This window comes from Elgaria multicarinata, chromosome 6 (genome assembly GCF_023053635.1).
Source record: "Elgaria multicarinata webbii isolate HBS135686 ecotype San Diego chromosome 6, rElgMul1.1.pri, whole genome shotgun sequence".
In the NCBI taxonomy this organism is placed as follows: Eukaryota; Metazoa; Chordata; class Lepidosauria; order Squamata; family Anguidae; genus Elgaria; species Elgaria multicarinata.
This window is the reverse complement of record NC_086176.1, coordinates 13,132,842-13,160,794: the sequence shown is the minus strand read 5'-3', so window position 1 is coordinate 13,160,794 and position 27,953 is coordinate 13,132,842. Positions and strand designations below refer to the sequence as shown.

The 27,953-nt window shown below is 44.2% G+C and overlaps 2 protein-coding genes across 2 annotated transcripts in view; both read left to right on the top strand.

Moving 5' to 3' along the window:
* The window catches only part of LOC134400157 (stimulated by retinoic acid gene 6 protein-like), a 39,272-nt gene extending 37,685 nt beyond the window's left edge, over positions 1-1,587 (top strand). The window contains exon 16 of the mRNA XM_063128447.1: positions 1,454-1,587. Within this exon, the coding sequence (XP_062984517.1) occupies positions 1,454-1,587 (134 nt within the window). The remainder of the gene's footprint in view (positions 1-1,453) is intronic.
* A 9,272-nt stretch (positions 1,588-10,859) lies between these two features.
* The window catches only part of LOC134400156 (stimulated by retinoic acid gene 6 protein-like), a 37,316-nt gene continuing 20,222 nt past the window's right edge, over positions 10,860-27,953 (top strand). The window contains exons 1-8 of the mRNA XM_063128445.1: positions 10,860-10,986; positions 12,363-12,378; positions 14,885-14,966; positions 15,385-15,485; positions 16,782-16,912; positions 22,711-22,831; positions 25,316-25,361; positions 27,301-27,429. Of these exons, the coding sequence (XP_062984515.1) occupies positions 10,860-10,986; positions 12,363-12,378; positions 14,885-14,966; positions 15,385-15,485; positions 16,782-16,912; positions 22,711-22,831; positions 25,316-25,361; positions 27,301-27,429 (753 nt within the window). The remainder of the gene's footprint in view (positions 10,987-12,362; positions 12,379-14,884; positions 14,967-15,384; positions 15,486-16,781; positions 16,913-22,710; positions 22,832-25,315; positions 25,362-27,300; positions 27,430-27,953) is intronic.

Genomic DNA, 27,953 nt, shown 5'->3' with positions numbered 1-27,953 from the left:
GTGCAATATTTTGCTACTAGTTTTCGAGCGTATCATTTGTTGTTTTCCGAGCGGCCACTGGGGCGCAGGAGCAGGATTTGAAGAAAAATTAAACAAATGCTTACATCTGCGTAAACTTTAAAGATAAAGACACCAAAACTGGCACAGTAATAGATATTAAGGAGAGCTTTAAGCATACCAAATTTGAATTGGATTGGGTCATCCGTTGATTTTTTAATTATTTTTTAACATTTCCCCCCTTAAACCCATTTCTTGATATGCAAAGGATCTAGCCGCCCGGTAGCAACAACAACAATGGCAACAGCTTAGCGCTGTAGGGGATAAGTCGAGGGAAACAGGTACGTGGGATGAGGTCTTGTGTCTGTCGCCTTGCTCCTGATTGGTCACCATCAGCCTGGACAGGGGGGAGGGGGCGGTCTAGCAAGCCGAATGGCCGTTGAAATGCCTCCGCGCTTCTCTGGCGTGGACAGAAGGACGCACACGCCGGAGAAGCGCATAAAGGTAAAAAAAGTTTTTTAAAAAAAAACTGGGAGAGGCGCGGACGCACCATGGCGCCCGTGCACCAACATGCTGTTGTGCAGTAGTGCATGGGTGTGGCTGCGGCTCCTTCAGACGCAAACCCCACACTCGCTCCTTAGCGTGGGGGCAAACCCACAGGAGTGCAAGTGCGGGGTTTTGAGGGCTTGCAGTGGCAAGGTGCCATTTGTTAGGCCCTCTGAAGAGTTGCTGGGGATGGACTCAGAGGAGGAGGAAGCAGAACCGATCCAGGCAGAGGCTAGTGTCACGGCTGCTGAACTGGTGCCAGCTGGCAGTGGGGCCAACTCAGAGAATGAAGGGGAAGCAGAGCCAAGTACCAGTGTGCCGGTGATTAAACCAGCAGGGAGCTTGGCCAATTCAGAAGACACAGAGGGAGAAACAACAAGCTTACATGCACAGTTGTTTAGACAGCATAGTGTGGAAAAGGAAGCCTGGCGCAGATCTCTGCGTATTTATACTAGACGCCAACTCAATAGGGAACACCTGTAGCTGCCAGGGAGGGGTATTTAGAGAGCTGGGAAGCAACAGGAACTTGCCAGAGATTAACTGAGCATCCTGGCGAAAGCTCTTGACTCCTGTTTCGGATTGTGTTGACCTTGTATCCTGATTGAACTTTAAAGAGTTAACTGTGTTATTTCATAGCACAGATAAAGACAAACTCCACCGTGTGTTGCTGAGTTTGTGGCTGAATTCTTGGAGTTTGTCTGGGTACGCTGCCCACGTCTGTATCTCCGTCCAATTAGCTGGTCTATTGGCAGCTTTCCCGGACACCATTGTCATGACGGCCCCCACATTACACCGATTTCTAATACATTTTCTGGGTACTGAATCACTTTGTTCTGTGATGAAAAAGGGGAAGACATTTGGGCAACGCGGATGCTCTGATAGTTAGAAATTTAATGGTGTCTTCTTCTAGATTTCAGGGTGTCGCATAAAGCCAGGACAAGATGGCTGCTGCTCTACACGCTTTTGAACAACCCCACTCTCCAGAGAATCCGGAAGCTAAAGCCAGGGTTTTCAACAGACTGGCCACAGCACGGATTTGCCTGACTTGTTCCGCCTCTGAAATGGAGCCATATAGAAATCCTTCAGAGCACAAACAATTGGACTACAGGATATGGACTGTGGAGTTGTTGGCCCTGATGTTACGAGGTGCGCGTGATGACAAAAATGCCCAGCTAGCTGGCTATTTGCTGACCTCTCCTTCATATGGTTTTCTAAATTGACGTCTATTGTATTTGCAGTATTTTATAAGCCATGAGAGTCTGCACCTTCACCCCATCCCAAACGTTTGGCTGTCCGGCTGCTGGAATTGCTAACCAATTGTGTACAAGCCATTGCCTTTGGCTAGATCTGCATGGTCTCTGAAGATCACAGAAGAATGCCCTCTTTTTCCCCCTCCTACGCTTGGGAGTTTTCTTCTGCCCAGGCTACAATGACGATCTTGTCTGTTCTGTGATTGTACATTTCACTGAAATGGGATATGAGTTGGCATCACTTGGCCATGTTTACTGTGTGTGGTGGTCGGCAGACACGCAAATACACTGTGGGTGTCTTTATACTTTTCTAGTGTATTAGTTGTATATGTCCATCTTGCAAAGGCAGACAGCTGGGGTGAGGAACCCCTTAGCCCTTCAGATGTGGTTGTACTCCAAATCCCATCAGCTCCAGCCAGCATGGCCAGTGGTCACAGATTATTTTATTTATTTATTTATTTATTACATTTCTATACCGCCCAATAGCCGGAGCTCTCTGGGCGGTTCACAAAAATTAAAACCATTCAAAGTATAAAACAACAGTATAAAACCATAATATAAAATACAATATAAAAGCTCAACCAGATAAAAACAGCAGCAATGCAAAATTACAAATTTATGGGAATTATGGGATTATGGAAATTGTAGTCCAATAAATCTGGAGGACTGCTGTTTCCCGCTGCCCTACACCAGCATACTGGAATTTTCTGGAACATGGCGGCATAGTAGACTGAAAGATTGCCTTCCTATCATGCACTTCCTATGGGGACAGAACAGAAGGAGTGTGCAATACAGAAAGTGGAGTAGGTTGAAAGCTGAGAAAATGGAGGGGAAAGGGGATTGAAGGGGAGGAGAGAATAACTGGACAGAATACCATATTGGAAAGTTTTTGGGGAAAGGGGCGAAGTAGGTCCGAAGTTGGGCCTGTGTTTGCTGAATCGAAGGTGAACAGGAGAGAGAGTAAAGCTGAGCTTGCTGACACCACTTTTGGTCACATCCCTCCCTGCGTGCCCGGACCACCACTATCCATGCATTGGGGCAAAAGAGCTGAAGAGGGGAATATGTATGCGTTCCAACTCACACACCCAAATCTCACATGCGCAGACCACTCCTGTAGAATGCAATTCTGAATACGAACACTGAGAAATCACCTGGTCTGGATGGCTTTCCAATTCAGTGGTATAAAACATTCTCTGTCCTTTTTATAGAGAAGTGTTTTATACCACTCAATTGGAAATCCATCCAGAATGATATTTGAGACAGTCACGCCAATTACATTTTGACCCATTTTCCCATGCTAAATTGACTTTATGGGGAAATCCAGATTTAAAAATTAGAAAATGGTTTTGCGGTGGACCTGGACAGACAGAATGATGTTCACTGAGGATCAATTATTGAGAGTTGATTATGAGTTTTTGCTATTTTCCACTTTGCAAGATAAATTCGAATTGCCTGCTACTGCTCTTGCAATTGTAACCTTGGTTAGAATTTAGATTCGGCCCCATGGTTTTTACTACCTTGGAGTCTCCTTTGCTGTTGGAAACGCTTATTGAAGCTGACCAGGTAGATCAGCCCATGATTCATGTTTATAAATACTTATTATCAATGAATAAATACAATACATAGGGGCTCCAGCAGGAGTAGAAAAGGGAATTGGAATGTCCTATTTAGTTTAATCAATGGGCTGCCATTTTTGCGTTGGTATCTGATAAATCTATGGACCTCCGGTTATGTTGTATTCAACAAAAAATGTTTGGTTTGGGTCTATTGGACACAACAATGTCTCCTTAACAAACGTTTGTCTAACTTGGCTAATTGTTGGAGGTGTCATACAGATAATGCTTCTTTTGTTCATATGTTCTGGAGATACCCAAGAGTTGCCTCCTTTTAGGAGGAAATTATCAGACTCATAAACTTTGTACTGGAAAGCTCTTTAATATTTTCTGATGTACTTGTTCTTTTAAATTATGTACCTGCTTCTTGGAATGCAACACATGGTCAGCGTAAATGATTTTTCATGCTCTCTTGACCCCTAAAAGACTGATACTACAGCATTGGAAAGATAAAAGCTCACCTCGTATAATGCAATGGAGTGAACACCTAACAACGCTAGCAACATTTGAAAGAGTGGTATATAGGCTCCATTCACAAATGGACTTCCATTTGGATATATAACTGAAGTTTATGTATGATTTACGCCTTTTTCTTTTTTTTCTTTTGTAAAATGTTGTAATATTTGAAACAAGTATTTTTGCATTTTTAAAATTTTATTTGTTTTATTGTTTTTGTTTTCGTTGAAACTTACAATAAAAAATACTACTACTAATATTTTAAAAAGACTCCACATGTAAAGGAGCAGGGCCGGTGCTACCATAGAGGCCACTCACGTGGCCGCCTAGAGCGCCAAGCTAAGAGGGGTGCAGGCATAGCGCAGCACTCACGCACATTGGCTGTGAGCTGGCCCGAGGATTCAGCTGAGCCTGGGCAGGTGAGATGGTGCCCCGTGCCCATCCAGCTGAAGTGAAGCCAGGGATGCTGGGATGGGTGGCTCCACGTTCGGACTTCTGGAACGTGAATGGGGTGCATGGGGTCTTTGAGCGAATGCATGTGTTCATGTGTGTGTTCGTTTGGAGTGAGCGATGCCGAGTGTGTGTGTGTGTGTGTGTGTGCACACGCATGTGAGTTGGGGGGGGGGATGATTTGGAGGTGATATTCCTGTTAAATAATGCATTTTAGACCCATAGACGTTCCTTTCCAATTTGTTTGCTATAATTGGCATGACGTATTTCTTGAACTTTAAAATAAATTTAGCAGTTTCAAGTTTTGTGCTTATTTTTTTCCAGGAAACATATGTTCTTAAAAATCAAAGTTGGCATTTTTTGAGTGTGCGTGTGAAAATAGCTCACCTTGCTTAGGGCGCAAAAAAGTCTGGCACTTTTTTAAAGGAGGTCATCTCTCTTGGCTTCTCCCCAGAGGGCATCTGGTAGGGAAGCGAAATCTCTAAAAGGGTTGGATCGGACTGCTCAGGGGAGAGAGAGGCAGGCTGCGATTACTGAACGCAGAGGAAGGATGCGCCAGTGGGAGGGAGGGTGAAAGCGTAACGGCTTTGCGCGGAAGGGTTGGGTTGGGCTGGGCTCCGATCCCAAATTAAACGGGGCGATCGGCGGCGTCTTCTCTTCTCTTCTCTTCTCTTCCCTACCTCCCCGATCGTTTTTTCTGGTGAAGTCCAGGCTGGTGAAGCAGGACCATGTGGCGTTTCAAGGAAAGTAGTGGGTAAGTTGGAGCAGCCAAACCGCTCCGCCGGCGACGGGGTTGGGCGTGGCGCGGCGAGGGCGGCTGTTGCTGCTGCGGAGGAGGAGGAGGAGGAGGAAATCCGCGAGGACGTTTCGCCAATCCGGACTCGTTAGCAGGGGACGGGAAAAGGCCTTCTACAATTGAGCAGTGCCCACTTCAATATGATCAGTAGCCTTGCTAAGTGTCCTCCGTTACTAGGGTGACCATATGAAAAGGAGGACAGGGCTCCTGTATCTTTAGCAGTTGCATAGAAAAGGGAATTTCAGCAGGTGTCATTTGTATATATGGGGAACCTGGTGAAATTCCCTCTTCATCACAACAGTTAAAGCTGCAGGAGAAGATATTTAAATAAATACCTGTTACGACTTGCTTGCTGTCATCTTGTTTCTCCTGTGTTACATTTCCACTACTTTATTTGTAAAGGTCCAGTGAAGCCCATCTCCAGGTGATTTGGGGTCAGATTAGCTGACTGTTACAGTCAATATAACTCTGCAATGTTTATCCTCCCTCAGCAAAAAAATATCTAAACTGCTATCAGAAGTGACATGATGTCACAATACATGCTGGTGATCTCACAACACACATTGATGATGTCACTGTTACTTAGGGTGACCATATGAAAAGGAGGACAGGGCTCCTGTATCTTTAACAGTTGTATTGAAAAGGGAATTTCAGCAGGTGTTATTTTTATATATGGAGAACCTGGTGAAATTCCCTCTTCATCACCACAGTTAAAGCTGCAGGAGCTATACTAGAGTGACCGGATTTAAAAGAGGGCAGGGCACCTGCAGCTGTAACTGTTGTGATGAGGATATTTCACCAGGTTCTCCATATATACAAATGACACCTGCTGAAATTCCCTTTTCTATACAATTGTTAAAGATACAGGAGCCCTGTCCTCCTTTTCAGATGGTCACCCTACTCCTAGCGCTAACACTCAAATGCACAGGGCAGTTATTCCCTCTTGTTTTCCTCAACAGTTTTGCAGGGTTTTTTTCTCTGGTAAGAAAAAAAGAGAAAAACTGCTGGGAAAATAGGGGAAGGAAGGTTATTACTGGAAGGTGATGTCTCCATTGTGTCCCCCGCCCCTGTAAAATTCCATGCATGATACGATAAGCTCCATCGGACTAGCTTGAATGCCTCTGCTGCCCCAAGTAAGAGCAGAACTACCCCCTTTCTCACACACCTTTGCCATGTGGAGACTGTCCCCTAGAAGAAGCCCCCAGTGTTGTGTAAGGGACTTGCACACGGCGTTAATGCCCCCAGACCAACACACTGGATTTTTGCATCCTGGAATAAGCTTTGCCACCACCACCCCGCCATCATACAGCCTTGTCAGATGAGCACACACCCTCCAGATGCCCTAGAATCATGCCTCTGCCAAAGCCTTATTTTGGCATAACCTGTGCTCAAATATAATGGCAAAGATCTTCTTTCCCTGTCAGTATATTAACCATGTTACTCCGCTTCTGAAATCTCTTCATTGGCTTCCAATTCACTTCAGAATCCAATATAAACTTCTCCTGTTAACCTTCAAAGCTTTTCACGGTCTAGCTCCTTCCTATCTCTCCTCTCTCATCTCACACTATTGCCCCGCTCGTGCTCTTCGCTCCTCTGATGCCATGTTTCTCGCCTGCCCAAGGGCCTCTACTTCCCTTGCTCGGCTCCGTCCATTTTCGTCTGCTGCCCCTTACGCCTGGAACGCTCTTCCAGAACATTTGAGAACTACAAGTTCAACCACAGCTTTTAAAGCACAACTAAAAACTTTTCTTTTTCCTAAAGCTTTTAAAACTTGATGTTGTGCAGACTTCTACTGTTACTTTCTACTGTTAGTTTTTCCCTACCCTGTGCCTGCTTACCCTACCCTGTACCTGTTTGCATTCTCTTCCCCTCCTTATTGTTTTACTATGATTTTATTAGATTGTAAGCCTATGCGGCAGGGTCTTGCTATTTACTGTTTTACTCTGTACAGCACCATGTACACTGATGGTGCTATATAAATAAATAATAATAATAATAATAATAATAATAATAATAATAAATAATGAACTGGGCATTTGCACGTTGAAAGAAGCCTTGGATTACCCGAACCCACACAATATACTGAACCGCCCAGAGAGCTCCGGCTATTGGGCGGTATAGAAATGTAATAAATAAATAAATAAATTACTGCCATCATCTCCAGGCCAAAGTTTTGCTTTTTATTTATTTATTTATTTATTACTTTTTTATACCGCCCAATAGCCGAAGCTCTCTGGGCGGTTCACAAAAATTAAAACCATTAAGAACATAATAAAACATCCAACAATGTTTCTCCTGCACACAGCAGGAGATAGCGGCAACTTCCGTCTTTAAAATAACTGGGACTTACTGGGGTGGGTTTTTTTTGTGGCGCAAAGAAGGCTAGAAGGGGCGGGAGGCACATGAGAGGCAGACAGTGTGAAAGGGACCTGTGAAAATCCGTGAGTGCCCAGGAACCAGAAATAAAACGCTTGTCTGATGGAGCTTTCTGCATCTTCCATTCAACTCAATAAAACAGCACCATCTAGTGGAAGATTTATAGCTGAGAGCCATCTTTACACAGGGCAAGTTTGTGTGTTGTTATTTATTTATTTATTTATTTATTACATTTTTTATACCGCCCAATAGCCAAAGTTCTCTGGGCGGTTCACAAAAATTAAAATCATGAAGAGCATAAAAACAACCAACAATCTAAAAACACAAATGCAAAATACAATATAAAAAGCACAACCAGGATAAAACCACACAGCAAATTACAGGAGATGGCATGGCTGTTAATGACATCACCCACAAACTTCTGTTAGTGGCCAATCAGGAACGTGCCATAAATCACTCGTTTTGAGAAGCCCTCGTTTGGCGGCAAACTATGGTTTCCCTGAGGGCAGAACCTGGGAGAAGAGAGGTTGTACAACAGCTAATGGTCATATATAGGGTGACCATATGAAAAGGAGGACAGGGCTCCTGTATCTTTAACAGTTGCATAGAAAAGGGAATTTCAGCAGGTGTCATTTGTATACATGGAGAACCTGGTGAAATTGCCTCTTCATCACAACAGTTAAAGCTGCAGGAGCTTTACTAGAGTGACCAGATTTAAAAGAGGGCAGGGCACCTGCAGCTTTAGCTGTTGTGATGAGGATATTTCACCAGGTTCTCCATATATACAAAGGACACCTGCTGAAATTCCTTTTTCAACACAACTGTTAAAGATACAGGAGCCCTGTCCTCCTTTTCAAATGGTCACCCTAGTCATATAGGACAAGGCAGTAAAACAGTAATATATATAACGTCTGTGATATGATATCGTAGATACAGTAGTTTTGTTTTGTTTTACTATTGATTGTGTTTGTTATTACTTTTAGAAATTGTTTGCATTTTTATGATTTTGCTGTACTCCAGGCCTCAGTAGAATAGTGGGATGGTATTAATAAATAATAATTATTGATCAATATATCTATTTTTAAAAAAATATTTACCGATATTCAGGCCTACATTTGGATGTAGATTAATTCATTCACCTAAAGCTGTATTACTGTAAGGCCATCAGTGTTTTCTTAAGACTGTCCAAGGATCAAAAAATAAATAGCAATATTATCTAGAGGTTTAATTATTTTATGTTCTTATATTTAATCCCCTTAATCATTCACGTTGCTGTGGAACATGGGTGGGAGGGTGCTGTTGCACCATGTCCTGCTTGTTCATCCCTGTGCTGATGGCTGGTTGGCCACTGTGTGAACAGAGTGCTGGACTAGATGGACCCTTGGTCTGATCCAGCATCAGGGCTCTTCTTATGTTCTTATTTTATTTATTTATTTATTACATTTTTATACCGCCCAATAGCCGAAGCTCTCTGGACGGTTCACAAAAATTAAAACCATAATAAAACAACCAATCTTTAATTTTGATTACTACGACCAAAACATGAGCCAGAAAAAAGATCACACGTTGATATTCAACCAAAGAATATAAAATATATAGGAATAAAATCAGTTTACTTGCTTCCAGTTCTTGGTTAACTTTAGGCATAGCAGTCTGATTAGTTTCTCTTCTTTTGAAAACACCATTGTTTAATAACATCTTTCATTTCAATTACAGACTGATTAATCCTGAACATTTAATTTCCCTCTTGTCAATTGGTTACTTGGCTTTTTATCTTCCAGTGTGCAGGTTGTTATTGTTTGGTAGTTGTCCCAATAAACAGATTTTTAAAAAGTGGGCTTTACATTCCTTTTTCAGAGGCTAGATTCACCTTTACGTACTTTCAAAATAAATTCATACACCTCTGATATTGCGTTTTAAGGATGTCTCTGAATGGACATTTTACATATGAAATTGTTAGGTCCCATTATGTATATCATTTATTAGACTACAAAAGCAAAGGTAGCCACATTGCTCCATGAGGGGGGGGGGGAATCCAAATTCCACAGTTCTGTAATATCTTTCATAGAGTTCACAACCCAAAAACAAACCGTGGGTTGTTTGTGGCTAGCAACCCATAGTTAAACCATAGTGTAAGGTTTGCACATAATGACAAGCCATGAGTCAATGACAACCCACAATTTAGCTTGTACTCAGGGTTGTCATTACGTGCAAACCTGGCAGCTAGACTTCCTCCTGCTGTTGCTGGTAACATTGCAACGGTGAGGCGATGCGATTGCACAATAAAAGCCACATCTGGAAGCATCTTGCCCCACTCCAATCCCATGGTGGAGATTGTCTTCATACTAGCTGAGGACTGAGGAAACGTGTCAGGTTGGGGTGGGCTGTTGCAGACTGAATGCATTAGTCACTTCTGAAACATATGAGATCTTCATATGCCCAGCCTGAGGGGAGCACACATGCAGCCCAACTTGTTTTAAATGTTTCTAATATAGTCAGTCATGCTACTAGGAGGAGGGCTTTCTCCGCTGTGGCACCCCGGTTGTGGAACGAGCTCCCCAGAGAGGTCCGCTTGGCGCCTACACTGTACTGCTTTCGTCGCCAGCTGAAGACCTTTTTATTCACTCAGTATTTTAACACTTAATTTTAACTTAAATTTAAATTTTACTGTTTTAACTCTGTATTTTAATCCTATATCAACTTTGCTGTGTGGTTTTATCCTGGTTGCGCTTTTTATACTGTATTTCGTAATTGTGTTTTAACCTGTTGGGTGTTTTACTGTGGTTTTAATTTTTGTGAACCGCCCAGAGAGCTTCGGCTATTGGGCGGTATAAAAATGTAATAAATAAATAAATAAATAAATACTTTTCTTTTCAATCGGTTCAGCAAAGTGATTTTTGGAAGTAAAGGGGAGGGGGGAATCAAAACACTTGCTGTTGTTTTCAACATTCATCCCTACCCGTTCATAGAGCTGTCTAGGATAGTGGTCCAGGTCTTTGTAACGTATTTCTTCGATTCGAAGATGCACTTTTCCCCCATATAAACATCTCTAAAAACGGGGTGTGCGTCTTAGAATCGCGGGTTCGTTTATTATTTCTTAGAATCAAAGCTTTCTTTCTGTTGGTGGTACTGAAATTAGTGTGCGTCTTACAATCGATGGCGTCTTAGAATCGAAGAAATACGGTAATTTTGTTATTTATTGATTTATTATTCAAATGTCTATATACCACTTTTCATAGGAGTATTAAAGCAGTGAACATAAAATGCATCAAAACAGCAATAAAGATAACAATAAAAACAACACAATTAGCCATAAACTCACACATTCTACAGTGTGCTGCAACCGTAAGTGGCTGGGTCACACCATGTGAAGAGATGAGGTTTAAGAAGTACAGTGCTTTTAGCAAAGGCGTGGCTTGCTGGTGGAAAGAGGCCACAGTTAGCAGCCCGGCCGCTGCGTTCTACACCAGCTGCAGCTTCCAGACCAAGCTCAAGAATAGCCGTACATAGAGCACATTGCAAGAATCCAATATGGAGGTTACCAATACCTGCACCACTGTGGCTAAAATCATAATCCAGGAACAGCCATAGTTGGTGTAGCAACGACATTGGTAAAAGACCTCCTTCAAAGCTTCAGGCAGCAATCCTTCACGTAATGGGGCATTAACCACACCTAGGGCCACCCAGCCAAGCCCTAGCAGCTAGCGAAAATTAGCCATGAAGGACAGGGATCAAAAGGACACATAGATGATTGCATGACTCCCAAGTACATTGTCTATGTCATTAGGCCATATTGACTGAAATGGATCCACAAAATTATCATCATGGCCCACTTGCATTGGCTACTTGTATGTTTCCGAGCCCAATTCAAGGTGCTGATTTTAACCTATAAATCCTTACACGGCTTGGGACCACAATACCTGATGGAACGCCTCTCCCAGCATGAACCTACCTGTACACTACACTCGATATCTAAGGTCCTCCTCCGAGTGGCTACTCCGAGGGAAGCTCAGAGGATGGCAATAAGGGAGAGGGCCTTTTCAGTGGTGGCCCCTCAATTATGGAATGATCTCCCCTGATGAGGCTCGCCTGGCGCCAACATTGTTATCTTTTCGGCGCTGGGTCAAGACTTTTCTCCCAGGCATTTAACAGCATATGCTGAGTTCTTTAACTGACCCCAGAATAGTTGTTTTTAAATGGATATTGACTGTTTTTGTTTGTATTTTATGCTTTTTATGGTTTTAAATTTTGTATATTTCTTTTCAATGTTCAGTGTTTTTAACTTTTGTAAACCGCCCAGAGAGCTTCGGCTATGGGGCAGTATATAAATGTAATAAATCATCATCATCATCATCATCATCATCATCATCTATTACATTAAATGTGGCTAGATGGGGCACTGGAACCCTCATGTGAATCTGCCACTACAGTGACATCGAAATTTCTTCAGGGCCAGATGACTTTATTCAATAAACAAAAAACCTACGGTTTACAAAACATCGTTAAAGGCTCTACAGTTCTCAACCAAACTCCAAAAAGCAGGGAAATTGGGAGTTCAGGCTCATAAGCTTTTAACACCACTTCCTCCCTAAGGAGGCAGAAAGTACCAGTGAAATTCTCATTCTCCCAAAGCAGATATAAACCATGAGGACAGGCTGGAGAATAGGATATGCAGAGGTGACTGTGGGGTTGTGGAAAACTGATGACGAACAACTTAGGGCCACTACTTCTCTTTTTTTGGTTTAGAGCAGCCCTTCCCCAACCTGGTGCCCTCCAAAGTGTTTGACTACAACTCCCATCATTGCAAGTCCCGGCTCCTGCTCTAAAAGGAAAGGTTTTACGATGTCAGAGTGCAGTTTGCCTCCTCTTTTAATTCAGAGAAAAAGCAGTTTGGGTATGTTTCAGAAGCCTGGGAAACACTGCGTTTGTCCCACTAAGTGAAACTGGCTAGTTGATGCACACAGATCTCTGTAGTGAAACATACAACCATGAATTTTCTCATCTTTCGGTTTTGTTCATGACCTACAGTGCTTTCTCAGTGGTGACACCCCATTTATGGAATAAACTCCCCTGGCGCCTATATTGTTATTTTTTCGACACCAGAGAAAGTCCTTTGTTTTCTCCCAGGCATTTTAGAAACCTAGTTCTATGTTGGCTGTTTTATCAATTCCTGTGCTGTTTGTTGTTTTGCATTATATTGCATTAAATATTTGTATTGCATTTTATGTTTTTAACTGTTCTACAGCATTTTAGTTTCTTTACTGTTTGTAATCTGCCCAGAAAACATTAGTTATTGGCAGATTAGATATGTAATAAATAAATATGTTAGAACCTCTTACAGGACAATCCTATACTAGGGTGAAAAGGAGGACGAGGCTCCTGTATCTTTAACAGGTGTATTGAAAAGGGAATTTCAGCAGGTGTCATTTGTATATATGGAGAACCTGGTGAAATTCCCTCTTCATCACAACAGTTAAAGGTGCAGGAGCTATACTAGAGTGACCAGATTTAAAAGAGGGCAGGGCACCTGCAGCTTTAACTGTTGTGATGAAGAGGAAATTTCACCAGGTTCCCCATATATACAAATGACACCTGCTGAAATTCCCTTTTCAATACACCTGTTAAAGATACAGGAGCCCTGTCCTCCTTTTCATATGGTCACCCTATCGTATGCATATCAATGCAGCAGTAAGACCCATTGGGTACAACAGGGCATGTTCCCAGGCAAATGGATATAGTGCAGCCTTAGTGTTCCTGAGATTAGCACTGGACTAACACCCAAGTAGTCTGCTTGGTATGTCTGCAACATTGCTGCATACAAGCCACCATTAAACCCCTGCTGAGGACATGGTCTCCATAGAGACATGGTTAATGTGAATAGCAAAGCTGTAACAGTGTGATTTGCTTTGGGCTGGGTTTTAATGTAAACTGCAACCCTGTGTTACACATGCACACACAGAGTATTATGTGTTTGAGATCAGTCTAAATTGCCTCCAGCCTGGGCACCTTATAACTCAGTGTCTCTGAGTAAAAGAGTTTGAACACACACACACACACACACTGTAATTCCTAAATGGAAACCCTTTTGTCCTACAAGGCCTGACTGGGTAGGAGGAAATGTAACTGGGGGAAGAAGCCATACTTAAAACATATTGAATTGTCAGGAAATTGCTAAATCAGTAAAAGAGCATGACTTGGCAAAGCCCATCATGTTCATCTAGAAAAACCGCCACTAGAGAGAAAAGAGAGATGATGATGATGATGATGATGATGATGATGATGATGATGCAAATTCCTAGGTTGAAAAAATAAAAACAACAGCAAATATTCCATCCCCATATGTGCAAATGTGCAGCCCACCCCCACAAAAACAACAACAACCAGGGAACACAACTCGGGTGGCGATTGGAGTGGGGAGGAGGATGGGACAGGCAGAGAAGAGGGGTTCTGCCACAAAGTCACCTGGGATACATATTGGAGACAGCTGGAGGACCGAAGGGGAATGAGGGAGGAGGAATTCATGGAAACCTCGATCATCTGTCAGGCTCACCTTGGGTTGTTCCGCAAATAAACCACACTGTCTGAGTTTGGATAACACGCTAATCAACGGTTGATTTCAATGTTCCTCCTATTACATCCCCCCCCCCTTGATTAGTGTGTCATCCGAATTCAGCCACTGTATAGCTTGTTCTCCAGGGTGGGTTGTCATGTCAGGCTAACTAAGGCCATAAGGGGTCAAACCTGTACATCTAGGTGACACACAGGGGATCCAGTGCTCAGGCAGGGGCGAACCCTGGATGATCCCAGGATAAACCTTAGGTCTAGCTGTGGCCTTAGTGTGTTTCAGCTATCAGAAGTTTGCTCTAGGTTGGGTGGGGCATGCTGAAAGTTGGGGATGGCTGACCTAGGGGGGAATCCGCACGTCGTTCTGAGATCGCTTCTAAGCGACCCCAGTGCGGCGTGAAAGCGAGCATGTAACTTGCCTTTTGAAGAGCCGATGAAGAGACGTCCTTCCCCCCGCCGCCGCCACCCGCAGACCTCCTTGCCGACTGGCGAGGAGAGCTCGGCTGAAGAAGGCGGGGTTGAGAGCGGAAGAAGCTCTCCACCCCACCTTCTTCCCCCGAGCTTTCCGTCCCAGCCGGCGAGGAGGGAGTTGGGTGGCGGCGGCGGCGGCAGGAGGGACGTCTCTTCGTTGGCTCTTCCAAAGGCAAGTTACACGCTCGCTTTCACGCCGCACTAGGGTCACTTAGAAGCGATCTCAGAACGACGTGCGGATTCCCCCCTAGACAAAGATGGTTCTTTAAAAGAGCATGTTTTTGCGAACAGGTTTGAGGAGGGTGCTTAAATCTGTCTGTACCTACCTCATAAATGCTTTATATGCCATTGTGTTTCTTTAACAGGGCCAGCGACCCCTCCCAAAATGGCACTTGTGCAGGAATAATTGAAATGGAGACTTTTCTACATTATTCACTTGTTCCATCAGTAAGTAGCCCAGCTGACTGATAATTATTGTTTGCTTGGGGTTTATCACTTAAAGCACGCACTTCGACATATGAATCCCATTTGGAGAAACTTGCTGGTGTTCAGATTCACTGCCATTGCCCCCCACTGTGAGGGGATGTGAATTTTAATGGTAGATTTTAGCAATCGTTAGAGCTTCCATAATAATTGTAGCACAACATTTCTGGTTTAGCCTGTCGCAGCACTAATCTCACCAGGTTTGAAGGCAGTTTGGAGGTGTGGTGTATAATCTACCTGCCTCTCCAGCATTACCTATTCTACAGTACTATGGAGTTTGTGCAGAAGCAAACTGAATTGTTGACTCTGGTTATTCTGCGTTTGTTTCTAAAGATTCATTGATGCCTTCACTACCCCCTTGGCTCTTCTTCTGTACTTGCAGGCCATCATCATCATAATTATGGCCTGCCTTGAAAAGAGAGCAAGAAGATGTTGTTTAGATGAAAAATTGCCCAGCCTCAGTGGATGTGTCGGGATGTTGACGTGAGTTGGAGAATACCTTTCCTGCTGCGGCTTTAAATCATCTCTAAACAGACAGATGTATCAATACAGCAAAGTAAAAAGTAGGCCCCTTTCTGGGTGAAAGTGCCTCTGTGTTTGCAGGAGGGACAGACTTGGCATCCTACTCAAGGTTAGGGTGACCATATGAAAAGGAGGACAGGACTCCTGTATGTTTAACAGTTGTGTAGAAAAGGGAATTTCAGCAGGTGTCGTTTGTATGCCTGCAGCACCCGGTGAAATTCCCTCTTCATCACAACAGGTGTCCTGCCCTCTTTTGCATCTGGTCAGGAGGGCAGGGCTCCTGCAGCTTTAACTGTTGTGATGAAGAGGGAATTTCAGCAGGTGCTGAATGGATAGAAATGACACCTGCTGAAATTCCCTTTTCAATACAACTGTTAAAGATACAGGAGCCCAGTCCTCCTTTTCATATGGTCACCCTACTCAAGGCACTGCCCTTCTCATCCAAACAGAGTAGTCTCCTCCTGCTTTATCAGGGGAAGAGAAACCACCACATTGGCACTGAGCAGAGCCTTGGTGTGCCGGCTTCCAAGCTCTTGCTGGCTGCAGGATCCTGTTATAGCAAAGGCCAGGTGGGAGCGTGCTTCTCCGATGGTCCTGGGCAGGTTTCCTCCAGTGGGTTCTCCAGTTTGCCATCTTGTCCAAGATCCTGAAGCCAGGCAAGACAAGATGTCGCAGAGTAAATGCAACCCAGTTCTGGCGTTTGGGCCCCTGGCCATGAAATGTGTATTCTAACTTGGATGAATCCCTTTTGGAAGAATGGGCAGTGCTGACATCCTTCACCCCATGTTCACACACAGTGCTGTTTTGGCTGCCACAAGGCTTTCATCCGGATGATCACCCTTACCTGGAGCAACTCTTTGGGCCCCTCTACACAGCTCTTCTCAAATAGCTTGCTGGTTTCCTTTTGGGTTTCAAAATCAGCACTTGAAGCATGAGCAACAATACATAACGGTACACATCAGCTGTAATGTGGAGTTTTACCCTGGAGTGGGAAAGTGGCTGAATCAAAGAGTTCCCACAGCAATCTATTCTTCTAGGTTTAGTGATGAAAAGCTATTTTAATCGTTTCGAAGTAAGGGGAACATACTCTCTCAGGCAGGAGTGGGGAAACTGTGACTCCCATCAGCTCTAACCAGCATGGCCAATGGTAGGGGATCATGGGAACTGCAGTCCGGATGACCACAGGTTGCCCATATCTACTCTAATGGATTCAGTATTGCTCCCCAGGGGCCTAAGGATTCACTTATTACTTTGCAGACCCTTTGATTTTGTCAGCTCATTCAACAACCGATGGTCACTTGGATTTGCGTTCGGAGTAACTGCAGATAAAGTGATGTACCTGTTCACTCAAGACTACTTCCCAGAGGGACTTCCTGACTGGGCTACGGGTAAGCCTTATCTAGGGAGTCATCTACATGAAAACGGAATGAGATGTGCTTCTGGGTATTATCCAGATTATCATGAAATTGGTTTTGTTCTTTCAGGACACATGAAGCAAAAATGCAGAGTACACTGTACCTAAAAACCCACTTTTCACAGGTCACACATAGCGCTTGAAACCCCCGTACTTGGGGTTGGGCGGGCAGAGTAGAACTGAATGTCAATAAGAGAGGCTTGTTCCCAGCCCATGTCCATGCTCCCCTGCTCAGGGAAGTTAATTGGAAGCGGTGAATTAAGCCCCCATAGTTTAACCCCACACCTCTCCCCTCTCGTCCACCATTGGGATATGAAAGATTGAAGATTAAAATGGCACTTTTGTGAATGGAGAAAAGAGGCTGCATTCTATGACGGCGTCAAGCCCCTTGGTGTAACCAACACCTCTTCCTGTCAGCCTCCTTCCTCCACAGAAATGACAGTCCATTCTGGCTATCACCAGGTGCTGTATTACAAAAGCACGGAACTGCAAAGTAATGAAAGAGTGAAAATGCAGTGCTGCGGAGTGGTGCAAGGGTGAAACTACGGTGCCGTGAGATTGCGCTACCGCTAAATGGTGCAAAGTTAAATGAAAGAGCAGAGCCCAAGCGCCCAGTTTTGGAGTAGTGAAACTGCTCTTAAAAGAGCCTGCATTCTGTGAACGAGTCAAGCCCCGCGTGAAGTAGCCTGCCTGATTGCATGGAGCTGTATTCTGTGAATAGAGAGGAAACAGCGCAGCTCTGATTTTCTCAGTGGGAAACAGATGCTACAGGCTCACAATGGGGGTAAAGCAGGAAATACACGATTCTGAAGGCTTGAAACTGTGCCGCTCCAATTTTTTCAATGGGAAAAAGACGCTACAGATTCTCAATGGGTAAATAAGAACATAAGAAGAGCCCTGATGCTGGATCAGACCAAGGGTCCATCTAGTCCAGCACTCTGTTCACACAGTGGCCAACCAGCCATCGGTCAGGGATGAACAAGCAGGACATGGTGCAACAGCACCCTCCCACCCATGTTCCCCAGCAACTGGTGCATACAAGCTTATTGCCTCGAATACTGGAGATAGCACACAACCATCAGGGCTAGTAGCCATTGATAGCCTTCGCCTCCAGGAATTTATTCAACCCCCTTTAAAAGCCATCCAAATTGGTGGCCCATCACTACATCTTGTGGTAGTGAGTTCCATAATTTAACTATGCGCTTTGTGAAGAAGTCCTTCCTTTTATTTGTCCTGGATCTCCCACCAATCAGCATCATGGGATGACCCCGGATTCTAGTATTTTGAGAGAGGGAGAAAAATATCTCCCTATCCAGATTCTCCATACCATGCATAATTTTGTACACTTGTGAATGTTCCTGTTCATTCAAGACTACTTCCCAGAGGGACTTCCTGACTGGGCTAAGGGTAAGCATCATCTAGGGAGTCATGAAGAAGCCTGTGTCCAAAAAGAGGGCATCGGGGGGGGGGGGGAGCGCATCCCTGGACTAAGTCACTTCCAGGTCACAGAAATAAAATTATTTCCCCAAAATGTGCATTTTCCAGTAAAAAATGGTGGGGTGATTATTTATTTATTTATTACATTTTTATACCGCCCAATAACCGAAGCTCTCTGGGCAGTTCACAAAAATTAAAACCATAATAAAACTACCAACAGGTTAAAAACACAGATACAAAATACAGTATCAAAAGTACAACCAGGATAAAACCACGCAGCAAAATTGATATAAGATTCAAATACAGAGTTAGAACAGTAAAATTTAAATTTAAGTTCAAATTAAGTGTTAAAATACTGAGAGAATAAAAAGGTCTTCAGCTGGCAACGAAAAGAGTACAGTGTAGGCGCCAGGCGAACCTCTCTGGGGAGCTCATTCCACAACCGGGGTGCCACAGCGGAGAAAGCCCTCCTCCTAGTAGCCACCTGCTTTGGCAGGGGCTCACGGAGAAGAGCCCCTGTAGATGATCTTAAGGTCCGGGCAGGTACATATGGGAGGAGGTGTTCCTACAAATAACCTGGCCCCAAACCATTTAGGGCTTTGAATGTCAATACCTGTCCTCTGGTTCATTTCCTTCTGCTTTTAAACATGCTACAGTCTCTCCTATTCTCAAGAAACCTACTCTTGATAGGCTATCTCTGTCTAACTACCGACCTGTCTCTTTGTTGCCCTTTGTTTCAAAGATCCTGGAGCGTGTGGTCTACTCTCGTTGTCTTGATTTTCTTTCTAGTAACTCTGCTCTGGATCCTTTTCAATCTGGATTCCGTCCTTTGCATTCCACTGAAACAGCCCTTACTAAGATCACCAATGATCTTCTTACTGCCAAGTCTAAAGGCCTTTATTCCGTTCTTATTCTCCTTGATCTAACTGCAGCCTTTGACACGGTTGATCATGATCTTAGATTCCCTTCATGATCTTGGACTTTGTGGCTCTGTCTATAACTGGTTTGCCTCCTATCTAGCGGGTCGCTCTTTCAGCGTTTTGGCTAATGGCAGCTCGTCTTCCTCTTTTCCCCTTTCAGTAGGGGTTCCGCAAGGCTCGGTGCTTGGGCCGTTGTTGTTTTCTTTATACATGTTGCCCTTGGGTAATCTCATTCAATCTCATGGCCTCCGATATCACCTGTATGCCGATGATACTCAATTATATCTTTCATCTCCGGAACTTTCTCCTGATGTTCACGATCGTATCTCGGCATGTCTTTCAGATATCTCAGCTTGGCTGCTTCATCGTCGTTTGAAACTTAATATGGCGAAGACTGAATTGCTTGTTTTTCCTCCTAAACCTTCTCCTCATCTCTCATTCTCTCTTACTGTCAATGATGTCACGCTTACTCCAGTCAAGGAAGCTCGTAGTCTTGGCTTTATATTTGATTCCTCGCTCTCCTTTATTCCTCATATTGAGGCAGTAGCTAAATCCTGTCGTTTTTTTCCTGTATAATATTGCCAGGATTCGATCATTTTTGTCTGTCTCTTCTGCCAAGACGCTTGTTCATGCACTGGTTATTTCTCGGTTGGACTACTGCAACCTTCTTCTCTCTGGCCTTCCTTCTTCTCACATCAGTCCGTTGGTTTCTGTTCACCACTCTGCCGCGAAGATCATCTTCTTGGCTCGCCGCTCTAACCATGTTACTCCACTTCTGAAATCTCTTCATTGGCTTCCAATTCACTTCAGAATCCAATATAAACTTCTCCTGTTGACCTTCAAAGCTTTTCACGGTCTAGCTCCTTCCTATCTCTCCTCTCTCATCTCACACTATTGCCCCGCTCGTGCTCTTCGCTCCTCTGATGCCATGTTTCTCGCCTGCCCAAGGGTCTCTACTTCCCTTGCTCGGATTTGTCCATTTTCTTCTGCTGCCCCTTACGCCTGGAACGCTCTTCCAGAACATTTGAGAACTACAAGTTCAATTGCAGCTTTTAAAGCTCAGCTAAAAACTTTTCTTTTTCCTAAAGCTTTTAAAACTTGATGTTGTTCGGACTTTATACTGTTAGTTTTACCCTACCCTGTGCCTGTTTACCCTACCCTGTGCCTGTTTGCATTCTCTTCCCCTCTTTATTGTTCTACTATGATTTTATTAGATTGTAAGCCTATGCGGCAGGGTCTTGCTATTTACTGTTTTACTCTGTACAGCACCATGTACATTGATGGTGCTATATAAATAAATAAATAAATAAATAATAATAATAATAATAATAATAATAATAATAATAATAATAATAATAATACCAGCAGTTTGAATTGGGCCTGGACCTGGACTGGCAGCCAATGAAGTTGTAAAAGGACTGGCGTTATGGATTGGCAAAAGCATCGTCTGTTGCAAACGACCCTGATGTGCTTTCTCTCCTCATTAAATCGGCTGTGTAGGTTGGGCCTAGATTGCTGGTAGCATCAATTAATTTACCACACACACCTGCCCTCAATTAATCCCCTCCCCTCTTTTCCCTGCCCCAAAGAAAAAGAATAATCCCATTTCCTTTATCCTGGCCATGTCACTGACACAGCCAGCTTTCTGCCCTCTTCCCTTACCTGCAGTAATGAGGGTGAGGCTGGCTGTGGCCTCCCACAGGTGGAAGCTGCAGTTTCAGTAAGGACCAATCAACAGCCATCTGTGGTGTAGTGGCTAGAGTGTCAGACTGGGAGTCGGGAGATCCGGGTTCTAGTCCCCACTCGGCCATGGAAACCCACTGGGTGACTTTGGGCCAGTCACAGACTCTCAGCCCAACCTACCTCATAGGGTTGTTGTTGTGAGGATAACATGGAGAGGAGGAGGATTATGTATGCCGCCTTGGGTTCCTTGCAGGAAAAAAGGCGGGCTATAAATGCAATAATAAATAAATAAATCTATCCAACAGTGCCACAGATGAAGATGAGCTGCTTTTCCCCCTCATCCTTCACCTTCCTCCTTCTCCATGATCTGATCAGAGAGTGCAGGAATCTATTTGGCCTTCTTGTAGGGACCACATGGAGCCTAAAGGCCACAGTTATGTGTTTGTGGTAGTGCAGAAGCCCTAAACCTTCAACCTTGGAAATTATGACTGCCATTTTGAAGGGTTTGGGGGAAGAAATTGTTGCGATTGTTGTTGTTAACATTTCTCTCCTGCCCAATAACCAAAAACTGTCTGGGTGGTTTACAAAAGATTGAAAACTTAAAATGGCAATTTAAAACATAATAGGGGAAAAATACAAAACAATTTAAAACTCTCAACAATAAAAGGATATATCTCAGGATCTTATCATATGCTATCAAATGCATTGAAGTAGAGGAAAGTTTTAATCTGTCAGCAGAAGGATGACGAAATTGCTGCCAGGCAGACCTCAATGAGAAGAGCATTCAACAACTGTGGGGGTGCTGCCACGGAGAAGGCCCTCTCCTTCATTTCTGACCTCCGAATTTCCCCCAGGGGAAGCACTTGGAGGAGGGGCTCAGATGCCAATTGTAGTCTTAGAGTAAATTCGTACCAGGGTGTATGCTCCAATTGGTGTAGGGTTTGGGCAGGAACAAGGGGCCTGTGTTGACTGTGAATGCCTGATTCTTTTGAGCTAAGAGTAATTGTAACAAATACTAGCTTATCACAAGTGTACGGCTATTTCTCATAGTTAATTGGTTGTATATTTCTTTTCCCTAGCAACTGTGAGAATGAAGCCTTGACCAGTTCTCAGGGAATAACTTTTTCAAGTGACAGGCAGTAAGCTATCCTATGGTAGGGTGACCATATAAAAAGGAGGACAGGGCTCCTGCATCTTTAACGGTTGTATTGAAAAGGGAATTTCTGCAGGTGTCATTTGTATATATGAAGAACCTGGTGAAATTCCCTCTTCATCACAACAGTTAAAGCTGCAGGTGCCCTGCCCTCTCTTAAATCTGGTCACTCTAGTGTAGCTCCTGCAGCTTTCACTGTGGTGATGAAGAGGGAATTTCACCGGGTTCTCCATATATACAAATGACACCTGCTGAAATTCCCTTTTCTTTGCAACTGTTAAAGATACAGGAGTCCTGTCCTCCTTCACATATGGTCACCCTATCCTATGGTAAATGCTAGGCCTCAATGTGGAGTAACTATGGATTATTTAAAACTCTCAGGCCGTTTCTACACCTGCCTTTTCCCCCCGGGATCATCCCTGTGCATCCAAATGACACACAGGGGATCCCGGGAGCAGAGAGGGACAATCCCTCCATTTGCCTGGGATAATCCTTAGGTGTAGAAAGGGCCTCAGAGAACAGAATGAACAGCTCCTCCTCCTCCTCCTTCTCCTCCTTCTCCTTCTCCTTCTTCTTCAGTATTCTGGGTTCTCCTCATCGCCGTGGAAGTGGGCATTTCCTCATACCCTTTCTTTGTCTGCCTTTCGGCAAGTTATATGATGACTGGAGCCACTCTAGGATTTCTTTACACAGCGGCCTGGTGAGCAGAGGATGAATTGGGGATTCTGGTTTGCTAATGATACTCATGAGCATGGCAGGGATTGTGGGAGGCATGTCTTCCCAAGAGAACCTAAGTGCATCGTAGTGATTATTGCCAGAGAGCAAATAGTGTTAAAATGGTTCAGGGTTCACAGCATTGTCTTGCTATGTCTGCAACTTCTCGGGAGGTTTGCGTTGCACTGTGGACTTCCTTCTGGATCAGAACTGCCAGGGATAAGAGCATTATGAGCCAGAAAATATGTGAGTCAGACAGCACTGGAGACTCACAGGAGGACATTTTCTCCACGCTGTTGTGGATGTGAAGGTGCCATCACATACCATACTGTCGTCGTTTGTATTGACAGCACTTAGTTTTTTTAGGAACCTCCTTTATTATTATTTGGGAAGAGCAGATGCTGCCAGAATAAATAATGTGCTACTGCTTAAAAGCAGCTAGGAGCTTGGGTGGATGGATAGTTGTTTGGTGGTGAAAACAAGCAAGAGTCTTGTGGCACTTTAAGGACTAATACATTTATTATGGCATAAACTTTGGTGGACTAGAGTCCACTTCATCAGTGTAATCCGAGGAGCGTCTCTCCATTAAGGAAAAAAACTGCACTTTTACCAGCCTTTTTTTTCCTCTGGTCTTTCTGCGTGCACTGTTCAATGGTGACCACGTGATTCGTAATTGAAAACCTCTCTTCTGGGCAGTGCTCCATAAAGTTAAATGAAACAGTGTCATCTAATGGTCTTATTATAGTGCAATGCCAAATTTACACACTGGGGACATCATACGATATCCTGCAAGAATTTTAAATAGTGCGTTATCTGTAATCCTTTTAAAAGTGAGATAAGTGGGGGGAAGCACAGGAGGTTGACGGCATCACGTAAAAGACCCACAAACTTCTGTGAGTGGCCAATCATGAGCGTGCAATAAATCACTCATGTAGAGAAGCTCTAAATTTGCAGGCATAGGTACACATGGTTTATGGCAGGAGGGGAGGGAGAGCAGTAAGGTTAGAAGGAAATGAAATCCACAGACAGTGAAAATTACTTAAAAGCAAAGTAGTTACATTGACCATCAACAAGGCAGTGCTGAGGATAACGCAATGATCTTGGAATTGGTAAGCAAATTACCACATATACTGGAATAAAATCTCTTTCTGGGAGCATAGAGAGTGTCATGTCTAACCCTACTGCCCCTGTTTTGGGAGAAGGTGTTTCAGGTAATCAATCAGAATCAGATTCAGAACTAGAAAACACCAGCCAGCCTGTACCAGTGGGGGAGGAAGCTCTCACAGGCGATACCCCAGCTGGGGGTCAGCCCTCTCCAGAGCTTATCTCCTCAAGGCCAAATCCTACACACTCAGTGGGAAGTGAGCTTTCTTCCAGAGGAGAGCATCCCGATGCTAAAACGCATGGAGCGGAAGGAAGGTGTGAGAAAGTCGGTCCGACTAGGATTGCGTCAGAACCTGCCTCCACACCAGGTTCTCTGAAGTTATGGGCGTTTGGGAAGAGCCTTCCTATTCTTCTTGAGGGGACAAGCTGTTGTGTTTCTCAGAAAACTCCTGCTTTTGATGAGCACAAATTACGAGGCTTGCTAAGTAATCTATAAAGCTTTTATTAAGCAACAAACATCTCTTCTACTTGAAGAGAGTCTAATCTCTTGGAAACTTCCCCCTAGGCAAAACTATGCAAACTAAGCAAGACAATTGTCCGCTCAAGAAGAATAGGAAGGCTCTTCCCAAACGCCCGTAACTTCACGGACTCTCAGCCCAACCTACCTCACAGGGTTGTTGTTGTGAGGATAATATGGAGAGGAGGATTATGTATGCCACCTTGGGTTCCTTGGAGGAAAAAAGGCGAGATATAAATGTAATAAATAAATAAACTCTGGAGATCCTAGTTCTAATCCCCATTCAGCAATGAAGCTCACTAACTCTCAGCCTAACCTACCTCACTTTTCCTCCTTGGAGGAAAAAGTGGGATATAAATGTACCAAATAAATAAAATAAACTCATTATCCCCCTCTCCCCAGTGATCAGTCACTTTCCCTGTGAGCATCCTGTCAGATGGGAATTCGCTATGGTGACTTCCTTCTGAAAGGAGTCTGTAGCCCTCTGAGAATGTATTCTGGGGCTCTGTGACGCCTGCCCTCTGAGTGCTGCTGCTGGTGAGACTGACAGGAGATTTTCTTTGCTAGCGGCAAGGAAAAAGCCGTCTGTATCAGGATTGCTAGTCTGTGTGTGCAGGTGGCCTTGAGCCAGCATTGCATGGAACCCTTGAGGACAAAAAGGTTGTGCATCCCTGGCCAAGGATGTGGAGAGGACACTGAGTGGGCACTAATGTGGATCCAGTTTGAGGACTGTGGGGGTTTTGCACCGGAGGTCTAGCATAACAAAAGGACAAGCGCATGTTCTGCGGCTCCTGGCACCACCTTAGGAATACAGTAACTCCAGTATTTTTATTGGTTTTTTTTTGGCAGGTTGACAGTCATGGTCATAGACATTGCACAGTGCCCTGAGGAAGACGTAAGTGCATGTATATGTGATAATTACAGTAGTTTCATAATGGACATTTTTGGCTTCAAGGCCTAGTCAGTAGATGCGAGATACAAAAATCTTCCTAAAGCTTTAACAGATCAGGGTCTGGTCCATGCCTGGATGGCGGAACCACCTGTGAACCTCCATGCCTGTAGCCTTAAGCTCCCCCGCAAAAAAGTGTGATATAAACTTAAGGTTGCAGCCTGTGGAAGAAGCCTGTGCATGCGTGTTCATCTGAGAGGGCGAGAGAGCACCATGGAGAGATCCTTCATTTCTGGAAGTAGACACTGGACCCAAGGGAGATGGCTGTAGAGAGGGCCAATCTAGAGGGCTGCACCCATGGCACTCCTTCCCCCCAGATGTTCATTGAGCACAGAGAGGGGTAGGATTGTGCCTGCTAATTCTCCGATGCATCAGTTCGTCCCACCTCACTGCTAGCCACATGTGCAACGAGAATGGGTGTAGTGTCTACAGTTTCATGCACACGTACCTGATTTCAGTTTACAGCTATGCTCCCCACTGTTTACCTGGTACCAGCCTTCTCCAACCTGGCATTCCTTCAGACATGTGGGACTATGTCTCCCGTTATCCTCTAGAGGGGGTCCGACACATCTGGAGGGGACCTGCTTGGCAAAGGCTGCCTTGTACTAAGACAGACTCTGGGTCCACGTAGCTCAGTATTGTCTACACGGACTGGTGACGGTTCTCCAGGGTTTCAGGAAGGGGTCTTTCCGATGCTGATGCACATTTCGTGTCTGGGGTGAAATGAAGCTCAATAAACAGTATCTACATGTGATAACGGTCCTTAGAAATGGGAGGACGTTAGCCCATTTTTACAGACTGAACAGTGAATCATATCTAACCCTTACAGTTTCCTCTCTCTCTGACATGTCAGAAACAGATAAACCCCCTGCTGGGAATAAGAGGCCTTAGCTAGACCTAAGGTTTATCCCGGGATCGTCCCGGGGTCATCCCTGTTCATGTAAATGACACACAGGATATCCCAGGAGCAGGCAGGGACGATCCCGGGATAAACCTTAGGTCTAGCTAAGGCCAGAGAGTCTTAAAGGAGAGAGTTAAGCACCCCTTACATTTCTCTGCTGTGAATGGCCCTCTCCTGAGGACTCTGCGCAAATGGAGAAGTAGCCATCTAGTTAATGATATATATGAGAAAGGGGTCTCCCCACTCCATTTCTGGGTGGGGGACTGTCCCACAGTAAGGGGCAAATACATAACTCTGTCCTGTCACAAAGGGCTCATCTACACCAAGCAGGATATTCCAGAATGAAAGTGGTATGAAAGTGGTATATAAAAGGCAGGAGTCACACTACTGCTTTATAGTGGTACTGAAGTGCACTGACAAGTGTTGGGGCCCATTGACACACTGTTTTCATAGTGTTATATCCTGCCTGGTGTAGAGGTGTCATGGGCCCCAACAGTTGTCAGTACACTTCAGTACCACTATAAAGCAGTAGTATAGATCCTGCAGTGTACTTCAATACCGCTATAAAGCAGCAGTGTGGCTCCTGCCTTTTATATACCGCTTTCATAGTGGAATATCTTGCTTGGTGTAGAAGAGCCCCTTCTATCTCCCTGACTTCAAACTCTATGGACTGTAAAGTTAGGTGCCAATTATGGATGTCTGCCCCTAATGGCTGAAAATGTTACTGCAGCTTTTGTAGCATGGACACATTAAAATTAATTAAAATCAATTAATGCATTTAAAACACAAAATAACCCATAAGTACACACCCCTAGGGTCGTCTTAGTATGCATGCCAGCTTTCCAGGTATCTAGATTTCGTGATCTTGGCACTGTGGCGGTAGACAGATTCACAGGTACACGTCGTCTTATTTTTGTAGCAACATAGTTTGCAGAGCAAAAGTGGGTATGGAGGCTAGTGGATAAATTTGTTTTCTGTGTGTAGGTTGTGGGAGGATATAGCACATTCATTCTGGTCTGGCCTTCCCTGGTGTGCCAGCTTTTCCTGCTGGGACAATTCTTTGTCATTTTTGTGGAAGCACTAAGAGTTCGATGTGGGCTAGAACCTGTCAATGTGAGTATTTTGTCGTGATAATCATTTATGCCTATTTTGCCTCTTTTTAAAACCTTACAAAGCCATCTTGACTTTTCCTCATTTGGCTTGGTTGCCTTATCTTAGGGCAGGGGTGGGCAGGAAATTATCTCCAGAGGGTTTGGACTTCAACTCCAAGGTTTCCTGACCATTGCCCATGGTGGAAGAAGCTTCTGAGAGTTGCTCCATAACGTTTGAAGATTGACTTTCTACCCACCCTTGTTTGAGGGCACATCCCCATGACAGTTTCTCGGGTTCCAAGCCAGGTGCTACAGTGCACCAATGGGAGTGTGAGAATTGTCCCAGATCACAGCTGTGTTCTGAACAATTTATTTATTTATTTATTTATTTATTATTTATTACATTTTTATACCGCCCAATATTGTGCCGCTTGTGCTGACCCCACAGATTTTCCTGTCAGCCACATGACCCAGCAAAGTCAAATATAATTTCCATGTTTGTGCTCTACATGTCAGATACATCCAAATAGAAGGAAAATTAACATA